Source organism: Rhea americana, unplaced genomic scaffold, assembly GCF_003343005.1.
Source record: "Rhea americana isolate MKP2758 unplaced genomic scaffold, rheAme1 scaffold_115, whole genome shotgun sequence".
In the NCBI taxonomy this organism is placed as follows: domain Eukaryota; kingdom Metazoa; phylum Chordata; class Aves; order Rheiformes; family Rheidae; genus Rhea; species Rhea americana.
Genome location: NW_028185206.1, coordinates 2,902,461 through 2,914,008, shown reverse-complemented (window position 1 = coordinate 2,914,008; position 11,548 = coordinate 2,902,461). Strand labels below are relative to the sequence as shown.

At 35.4% G+C, this 11,548-nt stretch overlaps 1 protein-coding gene across 1 annotated transcript; it reads right to left on the bottom strand.

The window, feature by feature from the left end:
- Window positions 1-1,656: 1,656 nt before the first annotated feature.
- Window positions 1,657-11,271, bottom strand: TMEM38B (transmembrane protein 38B). Its single transcript, XM_085317816.1, has 5 exons — window positions 11,120-11,271; window positions 7,965-8,149; window positions 6,782-6,869; window positions 4,650-4,767; window positions 1,657-3,038 (listed from the first exon to the last, which is right to left on the bottom strand). The coding sequence occupies exons 1-5, from the start codon at window positions 11,224-11,226 to the stop codon at window positions 2,829-2,831; spliced, it is 708 nt and encodes a 235-aa protein (XP_085173942.1). The 5' UTR covers window positions 11,227-11,271; the 3' UTR covers window positions 1,657-2,828.
- Window positions 11,272-11,548: the final 277 nt, after the last annotated feature.

Below are 11,548 nucleotides of genomic sequence, written 5' to 3'. Positions count from 1 at the left end.
CAAATTCACATTACTATTGAGGACAAAGCTTGGAATTCTTAAACAGTTGTATCTTGCCTAATAACACAGCACTGAAGAATCAAGCTGGAAATGAAGACATTATCTGTATAAGATTCTCCTGTCTCTACTTCTACTCAGTAAAATGAAACAAGGGAAACAAAGAAAAGGAAAGCAAAATGAATTTATCACCTAAGTGACTCTGGTTCTGTTCATTAATCACATCATGCAGTACTACTTGTTACAGAACTTGAGCATAAACGCAGACTTAAAACTGCAATTGGATTAATCAAGAGGAGGCCTTTGAGCAAGAATTGAACTGGCGTGTAAGAATTCCTTCAAGCCTTAGTTTGGATTAGCACAAGAAAACTATTTCTAATTTTAGCAGACTAACGATAAAATTAGGTACAACTATGCAGTTCATATACRCAGGTCTGCTGAATCTGACTGATACTGCAGCAAAACAGAACAGATCAAAGTTTAGCAGAGATATTGATCTATAAGCAGGAAAGCTAAGAAATACGTATTTTGTGTTTACTTAAGGTCTCYCAGACCAACTATATTCAAATCTCCTCTATAATTCAGGCTTAACCATAAGCAAACGGTTCTTTTTCACTAAAAAGTGAAAACTGACTAGTTCTTCAAACAATATAGTGTTCTTTCAATACTATTCAATATAGTGTTCTTTTCAGCACCTGTTGTACAGGAATCTCTGAGATCTTTAAATCTGAAGACTATTTGTTTTTATGGTRCTTACAATAGGATATTTTCCAGCACAGTTTATATTCTATCTCACACATGTTTTAGCATGCTTTGTATTTAAAATACACGAAGAAAAATATTTCTCTTTTTTAATTTAATAATCTTTAAGTGCAAAATGAATACAAAACCATAAATTTTTCTTCAAATTGTAAACTTGTTTAAGAATCAGTCCTAAATATAGCTTCACATTTTGGGGGCTAAGGGTAGCCAGTTATGAGTCAAGGTTTCAGTTATGCAGTGCAGTTTCGTACCATAGAAAATATTGTAGATTTCTTGTTATCCAGAATGCACAATTACACTTTTTCAGAAGCATTAAAAAAGTTAACTGCAGATATCTAAGTCTTGCTGGTGTTATTGTGTAACTACATGATCTAGAAACTAGAAAGTTGCCAGCTTCAAGTTTATCCATACATTCATCATACCAAGCTACAAGGAACTGAGACACCCTATCAGCAAGGGAGTGCTCCAAGCACATAACTGGACTTAGAATTTTAGTGTAAAGTGTCAAARATATGACTCCTTTTTTGTCCAGAGTTTTGCAGGATTCTCCCACCTCCCCCCATCATTCTTCTATGCTGAAAAAAATCATTGTTTTAGTTTTCAAGATACTACACTTTTGTTATGAAGCTGAATTCCAAACTGAGGAGGAGTTCAGTCATTTTGGTCACTACTACAGAAACGTGCACAGGCACAAGTCACTTCTTGGTATTTTTATAATTTTCGTTAAGGACAGCACTGGGGCAGATCCTTCTAAATTTAAATGTGTATTTGCAACTGGAATTTTGTTTTCTCAAATCAGATTTCACCAGGATTTTCCTTGGCACCCCTGCATAAAGATTAAAATGTCTCCTTTTCCTAACAAGCACTCTCTAAAGAAGTACTCTCCAAAGACGAAGATTATTTTATAAAAATATATTTAATTTATTCTTTAAAAGGGCACATCAAATAAAAAGACTCTTCTGAAAAGTTCTATTCTTATGAAATGTAACATCTCTCAAACATGGCAATTCTCAATTCTGAAGTGTGCATGACTACTACAGCTGCTGCAAACCATGTGCAAAAAAAGTAATAAGAAGCAAGCAGTTTTCAGMAAGTGCTAACGAACAGTTTCAGTGCATCTGACATTAATAGTTCCTCTCCAACAGCATCATAGGTAATTGTTACACACTAGTATTGATATTTACTAACAGGATACATATTAGGGTAGAACTCATGAGGAAACAGGCAAGCATACTGACCAGTTTTCTTTTTAAGAAAAGGTCGACTTTGAAAGGAAAAGAAAAGTGTATGTGCTTGGATAAAACTGCACACAGACACACCTCGTCCCAGTAAACTGTAAGATACTACAAACCACATATTATATATTAAAAATGGCTATGTATCAAATGCTTAAAAAGGAAGTGTCAAAGTGGACCTACAAGAATATCGAAATGCTTCTATCTGCCACTGTAAAGATTTTTAAAAGTACCATGTAGTTCATTTTTATTCTAAAAATCAGAAAAATGTGATAAAYATTTGAGTAAATGAAAAACATCTAGACCAGTGCAGTGTCAGTTACAATAGTAATTCAGTTATTTTCTAGTTAAAGGCATTTGTTTTGTCATTTTCATAGGACTGTAGTGCAATGTGGTTAAGTCTTACTCAGATGAAGACTAACTAATGCTTTTCTTATTTGGGACAGGCTACTGTGAATATTTGGCAGTGCAAGTCCATGTTATTCAAATGAAATATAAGAATCTAGAAAGAAGTGGTAAAATAAGTAATATCTTAGAAAAGATAARCTGATTGTCACATTTTCAAACTATCTTTTCAGCATGTATTTAAACATTATCCATAAATATAAAATTTAATAAATTTAACCACTATAAAAATTAGTACTTTTTAAACTTACAAACCCAATGTGTGCATTTAGACATATGAACAGTAGTTTACAAAAGACATCTGAAAGTAAACAGCACCGCAGTAGTATACAGCCCTGTTTCCTCCTTATACGCAACAAATTTCTCAGTCAACATAATGTGAAATACAAATATCTTCAAGGGTTATGACTATCAAGGATTTTAATCCATTTATTCTGCTTTCTTTGCCTGTCGTTTCTTTACACCATCACGGTGCTGTCCAGAGGAAGACTGGTCGCAGACTGAAGAGCCATTCGAAGATACAGCACCTTCACCCTTCACTTTGGATGGTGTCTCTTGCATTCCAAAGAACATATGGCCTAATGCAGCCTCAAGGGGAGCAAATGGAGAAGATGTAGATCGTGTCAACATCATTGTTACCTATGAAAAACAAGGATCACGTTGCATTAAAAGCTTTAATGCTTTCACATTGATTGGAAACATGTTCAGGATGGAACCAACATACGGCATTTCCAACTTCCAATATAAGCATAAGGAAGCCACGCCACCAAGAATGGAAATATGCTCATTTCACTTTAGCTCGAACTGATCAAAGAATGCTTTTCTTTCCAGCTTACACTCCTCACACAGCTATACACAATGTACACAAAAAGCTTTTTGTATAAGGTTACTGAAATTATTCTAAGAGTACAACACTTAATGTGATACAACTAAGATGAAGAGTTATATTCATCTAAGTTCTGTACCTTATGTTCTGAATGTTCTGAAAAACAGTTGAGCAACTGACAGAGAAGAACAGTTGAGTTCAATTCTAATCAAACTAATTTGACGTGTAAACAAACATATTTAGGTGCATACACCTAAACGTATATGCAGAAAAAAAGCCCAGCCAGATATTAGAATTCCAGACACACTCTTCCATTACACAAAGCTGAGGCTGGCAACGCTTACTTAGATGGGAATTCTTTAGGATGCATAATTAGGAGTCAGGATGGATAAAACTGTTTTGTAGATGCAGATACTGAACCAGCCTGTATTGCAGCAGTTCCAGAGACAGGAACAATTTTCTAAAATAAAAAGACACTACTGCAGGACTACACTAGATCCACAACTGTTGCTTGACTAGTTAAATGGATGCTCAAGTTCCTTAATGGCAGGAAGACTATTAGTTTAAAAACTCATGCATTGAAGTACAGTTTGACAGCCAGTTTCTGAAGACAGTTGTAATCTGTCACTTCTAGAATATCACTCCTTTTCTTCTTCACTCCCAACCATCCCCAGATCAGCTATGCTTCTGTTTCTTTTGATAAATAATYTTGAGCATCATCCTGAAGTCATGGCTCTCAAAAGCAACTTCTCTGAAATTAAATTTTGCAGCTACTTCACACAAAGGAGACTGGTAGCCACTATTTTAAGACATTCTCTAGTCTGATCATTAACAGCAAGTCAGAAGCTCTTAAAATTGCTATGCTTTTGCTAATGCAGAGACTACACTTTTCTTATTAGCTAAGAATCCTGAAGACAGACATTATTTTGGAGATGAACAAGACTGAAGAGATCAAAAGAAATTTAAGTTACAACTACTTCAAAAGGTGCACTTTCTGTTCCCCAAACACTTACACTGCAAATACTTTAAGTTTGATCAGTAACAAGTTGGTTTGCTTTGCAAACCTACAGGTATCTGTGTATGTTCAAGGAAGAGATTAAGCAGTTAGAAAAAGGCAGAAGACAGTTTATTTCCAAAAACATCAATTTGTTTGAAATTATGGACATATAAGTTTGACATATCAACTCTAAGGTGCCAAAATTCCTGACCCTTTCTTACCCCACATACTGAATAGTATCAGATGATTAGGTCTTTTGTTCTGCTTAGGTACAGAAGACTGAGTATAGGCATAACTAGCAGGTATCCTCCGGGTCCAGAAGTAAGCATTCTAACTTATGGTAGAATGTTTGAGGACATCTTTTTGCTCTGAAATACCAATAAAAAATATTTTCAGTTGTTTATATATAATACTTTAAAATTCATACCTTGGTGACCACAAGAAAGATGGTATATAAAAACACGAGGTTGTGTCTTGCTATTGGCAGGTATCGGCTATGCTGCAGCGTGAAAAGAACTGCTCCTATCAAGGTTACCTTAACAGGGCTGGAAATAAAACAGATCACGTTAATTTCTCTTCTCTACTTTACAGGGAAAGCTGTCATGGCCCGGAAAGCAATAAAGCATCTCAGCAKGCAAAATAGTTATTTCTGGCTACARAAGATGAAAACTTGTGGTAACAATAAAGTGGAGAGTTTCAAAACCTACTTATTATTAAGCTAAGAGGTTTACTCTATAAACTAGGATTTTGCTTTCTATATTAAGAACAAGTATCAAGTTCACCATTACTTATACACACATCAAACCCTTAATTGCTTCTGAAATCAAAGAGCATCCTAATGCCTCTATCCAGACCCTGTATGCCAGCTTGCTCACCTTCATTCTCCCTTAATATACTCCACTGAAAAATTAAATGACAACGTATGAACTCTTTGCACTGAATTTAAAAATAAGCTACTCTCTTACACTCCAAGCGTTAGTTATTYTAAGCAGTTGCTGAAAGTGTCAAAGAACAACTTTGTTCAAGTTTCAATCCATTACGACACCCAAGTTCTAAGGCTGAAGTCAGCTTCCAGCTGACTTGAGCSAGGCCTACATTACTAAGTTTTGCCAACATAGCTGTGTTGACTTGAGAGATGCACAGAAGTACATCTTCTAGCTGATTTCACTGTGATGGCAAATCCCATGATATATGCACAGTAAAACAATAAGACAGCTTTGGTTAACTTTCTCAAGYCATTTAAAAACTAATACTGGCAGAAAAATTCTGTGCATTTCTTAAGCTGCATCTACAATAGAAAGGTGTCATTCCTGTTACCACAGACCATCTACTGTAGTCACATTCCTCACTGTTTCTTCAAGAACTTCTCTCTCTACTTCATCTATTTACTGCATTACTGCATTCCTGATCAGGAAGTCAAAAATACAACCTTGTTTGTATGCACATGCATTTCATGTGTTTGCAGAGCATTTTATTCATTTAACTTCAAAACTTACTTCCATTTAATCTTCCTAAGCTATTAAAACAAATTAAAAAACAAACAAAACAACCAACCAACCCACACTTTTGAGCTACTTAAAACACATCAGCCAGGAGAAAGGAGAGTATGTCCAAATTCTGGCACAGTCAGTAAACACTGTTCCAGTGCTGCATCTGCTAAGTACAGTGATATTACTGACACTGACAACTTTCTTTTGGAAGTTTGTTTCAAAGGCTGCAGCCACTTATGTATTGGCTGAGGAAAATAAATTCTAATACCCAGTAATTCAGAAATAACTAACAATTAACACAAGCTCTAAAAAGTTAAAATATATTCCAATGGAATATAAAGTTCTCTTCTGTCACTCTCTGTTGCTAAGGTTGGCAGTAGAAAAGATACTATTTTATAAATAATCTTTTTTAAAGACAGGAGAGTTCACAGGAAGAAGGGAATTTTAAGAAATGACCACAATGAGCTTATCTGTATATACAACAATAACTTGYGGCTTTCTAGTTTGTCTCAGTTCTCACTTTATCATAGAAACTAAATTGGCATCCATTTAATATTCTATTCTTTGCTTTTGCATTTTCTGTCTTGCAGTACATGAAGGATGTTGCTGTCTTTTTACTATATTGAATAACAGATTTGTACATTCTCTAATCATCAATATCTTTTGAGAACAATGCTGGCAGAAAAAGATTGGAAATCTTCAAAGGAAACCATCCAGTGATGTTCAGAACATGCATCAAAAGTGCAAGCTGCCCATGTATATTTGTGGAACCAGATCAAGGCCATGTTCAAGACAGCTTTTGCTACTGACTCAATACTGCTTTCCAGTAACAATTTTTATTGATTCTTCCCATTTGGTGTTCTTCTGTTGTGACCCTAAAATAAGTAAAACATTTGCTGAAATGACTAAAGTTTATCAATTAATGTTTTACAAAATATATATCAAGTACAGATTAAAAAAAAAAGTAGGAAATGTTTATAATCTGAAAATTTGATCTGAAAAGTTAAGACTCAATGTAAGCAGTTAGCAAGACAACTGTTAACATATTGCAGCCTTTTTAAAAACTTACTAGGACATCTTCAGTAGTTCATTGGTTTCAGGTTTCCACACTCCTCTTACCAACTGCTCAAAGTTGGAAATTAGGCCACCACCAGCTCCTGAAATTGCAGAGATTTACAGCAAGCCTCGAATGGCATGCCATCACTACTGCAGAGCATACTGTTGCGTCCAAGAAAACTCCAGTTATACCAGGTGCCATAACTGGTACACAAAGCTCAGACTTACAGAGTATAATCCAGTCTTTCATATGTTTATGACTTGAGTGACCAAAATGAAACCTGAGGTTCAGCAAGAACTCAGTAAAAACCTCAAGTTCACCTTCATGTGATAACATAAACATCTGAAACTGACACACTCATAACTGGAAAGTATAATGCCTGAAATGCCAAAATAAATCTGCAGAGAAGCTTCTATCATTTCTTTCTTAGCTAGTCATTTTAATACAGATAGTGGAGACCTTCCACAAGAAAAGGTAGATGCACATTTTTACACTAAAAGATTGTCATGTTAAGAATCTGGCCAACGACATTGATCTCTATCATAAATTGGAAAAATATGTTAGACCATCAACCCATTAACACATGTTGTTTCCCAGAGCAGAACAGAGTCAAGTAAATAGAATCAGTCATGCTATTATTTCCTGAAGTGGTTTTAATTACGGAACCTTAGGTTTTGTTGCTATGAAGTTAGTTTCCAGAATCATACTCAAAATACTGAAGGCAGGCAAGAGGATTCCTTCTTGTCTTTAAATCAGCTAATGTTTGCAAGACAAAATTTTTAGAAAAAAAACTCTCTTCTTCAGTCACGTGCAAGGAAAACAGCTCTGAGGAACTACAGTCTTAGGAGAGTTTAGTTATAGCACTGAAGTTACAGGAGAGAGCAATTTCCTTATTATCATCATCATTTTCTTAYTGCCATCAAATGCTCATCCTACAAATCCTTGCAAGACCACCAGAAGGGGTAAGATGCACTTCCCTYAAAGCCATTCAATGACATCCTTAAACCAGGCAAAGAACAAACRAAAACAAAAAATTGCTGCACAGACTTTTTCCCTTGAGGGGATAACAGACTACATTAGGACTATCATACCCGCCACAGTAAGGAATGATTCTAGAGTTAAGCCAAAGGGCAAGACATTTAAATACCATTCCAAAACATCACAATTTATCAGAACAAGACATTGTGTATGTTACCTCTGGCCCAGCCCACAGCTACCATAACAAGCCAGGCATTTTTGAAGTGACTGTCTGCATGTGCAATGCCAGCCGTTATTTTCCAAGTCCTGGTCACTTCTTTCATTCCTGCAACCAGAAGCCGAAGAGGTAGAAATGCAAAGCAACGGTAGAATGCGTCTTGTGGGCAGTAAAATACAAGATACCTGAAAATTGTAATGAAAAAAAAAACAAGTTACGAGTCTAGAAGTGTCTTTACTAAGGAAATTACTTCCTAACAATCCTTTAAAGATATATTTTGAATGTGAATAGTAGTGCTTGATATACTGCCAATACCTCATTGAATTAAGTTAGATTTAATAGAACAAATTCAAAACACACTTCTGAGCTTTTCGCACCAGGACATACGCTAGCTGAAACTCTTCTCACTGCCTCACTGTCACAGAGAAACTCCATTTTAAAAATTCATTAAAGTACATGAGAAAAGGCTTCATATTTTACCAAACATTCTACAGTTTACATCTCATGTTTACATAATTCAAGTTATCATATTATCATATGACGTTCTCTGTATTTCTTGCAGGATTGCAGAAAAATGGTAAGTTACACTCTAACATCATGCTTTTTTACTGCCAAATGAAACACGCAGCTATTTTCAAACACATTTCACATCTTGGTAACAACAAATTCTAGTTTTTCTAGCTTGTCGATTACAAGCATATTTCCTTTTTTAAAGTTTGAAAAGCACAACTGAAGCAGCATACAATTTCAGAAAATGTTTTATCAACTTGTTTTTAAAACCCAGTAATGTTCAAGATGGCTAACACTGAACTCACAGTAAATTTTTAAAACATCAGGTTATATTGTGTTTTATTATATCTCCTCAATCATACAGAAAAATTCAGTTCTTCATATCTGCAGTCCTTGAATATCTGTTGAAGATTAAACATTTGTGTTACTTCAGCAAAGGAATATGAAAGCGATAATGAAATGATGGCATGGAATGAAAGAATGCCTTTAAAAGATGGCAAGGATACTTTTTCAGAACAATACTGGCCTTTCGGTTTAGGCTTCTCAGCTCAATCCTGTCTACTAAAAATTTCTAATGCTGCATYCTTATCCTGAATCCTCAGGCAGTAAGTCAGAGATGCACCTCTTTCATCTAGGTTACTTCATTAAAACTACTAGGAGACACCACATTTAGGAACAGTCATAGTTCATGGTTCAAGAGCTTGGAAGCATGAAAGCACTCAACTTTTTCAGGAAAAATGCTTATCTTTTACAACAGAATGTCAAGAAGACATCTCTACAGAAAAGCAAAGTTTAGCTCAAGTCCTAGTTCAGAATTTGATTTTGCTGTAACAAATAGAGTACCTTACCACTGCTTCTAAAAGCTTCTATAGCTTTTTCTCTTCAGGACCTTCCAGAATATAYGACACAATAGCCTGTTTTTCATATATAAGAAAGTTATCAGAATTTACATTAATAGCTGGATATTGCTCCAGTGTTCACATTTAGCATTATTTTTGAGCTGCTAATGTTCCTTTCCCTCTTTGCATACAGTAGATTCAACTGCCTTTGTATTCAATAATCTTCGGTTGAAATGGGAGTCAAAGATATATATATCTGTATATATATATATATGTATACACACACACACACACACACACACACACACACAAAGCTGCTGCTTTTCAATGGCTACTGCAAATAGTCATATAAGTTAGGTACTCAATACCCAACACTAACCAGAATTAATTTTCAACTGAAGAACATAGGTTTAGGACACTAAAGCATTAGCAATTGAATTGAACCTGGCATTGCCATTCCACTACAGCACAGCCTGCACGCATTGCTATTTCACCACAGCATAGCCTCCAATTTCGGCTAGCATCAACTGCTACCAGTAGATGTCGCTGTCCTACAAGCTATTTAGGAGCTTTTTCTAGGAGTAGCACCCTTTCTTCAAGTGACTCAAGACAAAGAATTAAAGTCATTATAATAACGAAGAAATAATTCTGTAAAGCTAGAATAGCAAAAACCTCATTTTATTTAAGTACAGAAAATCACATTTTACCACATTAAGTTCAGCTGAAATTATGCTTTTGTTTATTTGTACGTGTCATTTGTTAAAAATAAGAATTGGTGTTGCCTGTAGCACTCCAGACAGAATTTTTTTCTGGTTCATATTAATGAGCCTTATTGCTGTCCCATATTTAATCGCATATTATTCACTTCATTGATTTGCTTAGCTGAAATCTGTCTGCATCCTCCTCTGCAACATGAAGCTAACACTTATATATGTATATCACACATTTTCATTTTAATAAAGTTGCAATTATAAAACCTAAAGGGTTACAAAGACAATTGACAAGACTGAAAACAGGCAACACTCTAACACTTTAGACTTTCGGGTGCAAAAATACATGGCTGCTTATAAATTTTGTAAAGTTTATGGGTTTTTTCTAAGAGCACTTTCTGGAACAAATCACCATGACTGTTAGGCCACACTTACATGGAAATAACTCCACTGCTATTTTTAAATTCCAAAACAAGCCAAACAGCTTCCTCTTTCACATACCTAGCTTCCCAATCAGCTCTCTACTGACTTTCCTGCTTTCCCATCCATTTGGAAAAGCAATACCAGGGAAAGGGAAAAAAAAGAGAAAAAAAAATAAAAGATGTTAGGAAGCAGAGATAAGCGGAGAGGAAATAAGATCCCCATCCCAGTTCCTCAATTACAGAAAAGCTCAAAAACTTTCCATCAGGCAGATTCTGGTCTTCCAGAGCTACTGCTGAAAAACTGGACTCTGTTTAAGACTCACTTATATCCAGGAAAACAATAGTTGAAGTCCATTTTATTCTGGAATAATATTTTCAGCTATTTGATCAGGTATACTATAAAAATCTAACAAAAGAGCCTAGTAACTGAGCATTCATTAAACAACAGCTGGAGGAGAAGTATTTCATAGAATCATAGAATTTGACTTATATAAAAAAAGAATCATTGAAGTCTCTGCAGAAGTAATGCAAAATAGCTGGTATGATCAAAAGATAGTGTCCAGAAGCACAACAATTGAGTTAAGCTACTAATTAACATGGAAGCTTGAAGGCATTATCAAGTATAGGTTTCTCAGAATCAAAAGTATCTATCTAACTCAACTTTGTCTGCTTACCAGACTGAAGATGCCAGGAGAATATTYGTGCCCTTTGCCAGAAATGCTACTGGAGGTTCTGCAAGCATCAAGGAAGACAGAACAGACCCACCAAAGCAATGAAGCATAGCACTAAACCAGCATGCAAGTGGACTTCGGACCGACACTTCCACCGCTCCTGAAACACAAACACAAAGATACACAAACAGAATTAAGCATCAGAGAATCAACTTATGTTTTAAAAGTCGGTATTTTTCAAGACATGCTGTCCCACGTGAAAAATCCTGCAGAGATCTGTAGCCTTTCACAGTAAATGTTTTCACAAAAGGAAAACTTGAGATTACACTGATTTAAGCATATGCTATCAACAGAAAAACGAAAGAATGACATTGCGTTTTTCGAGTATTTTGTGGGTGGTTTCAGTATACCTATTCAGCTACAAGGAAAAAA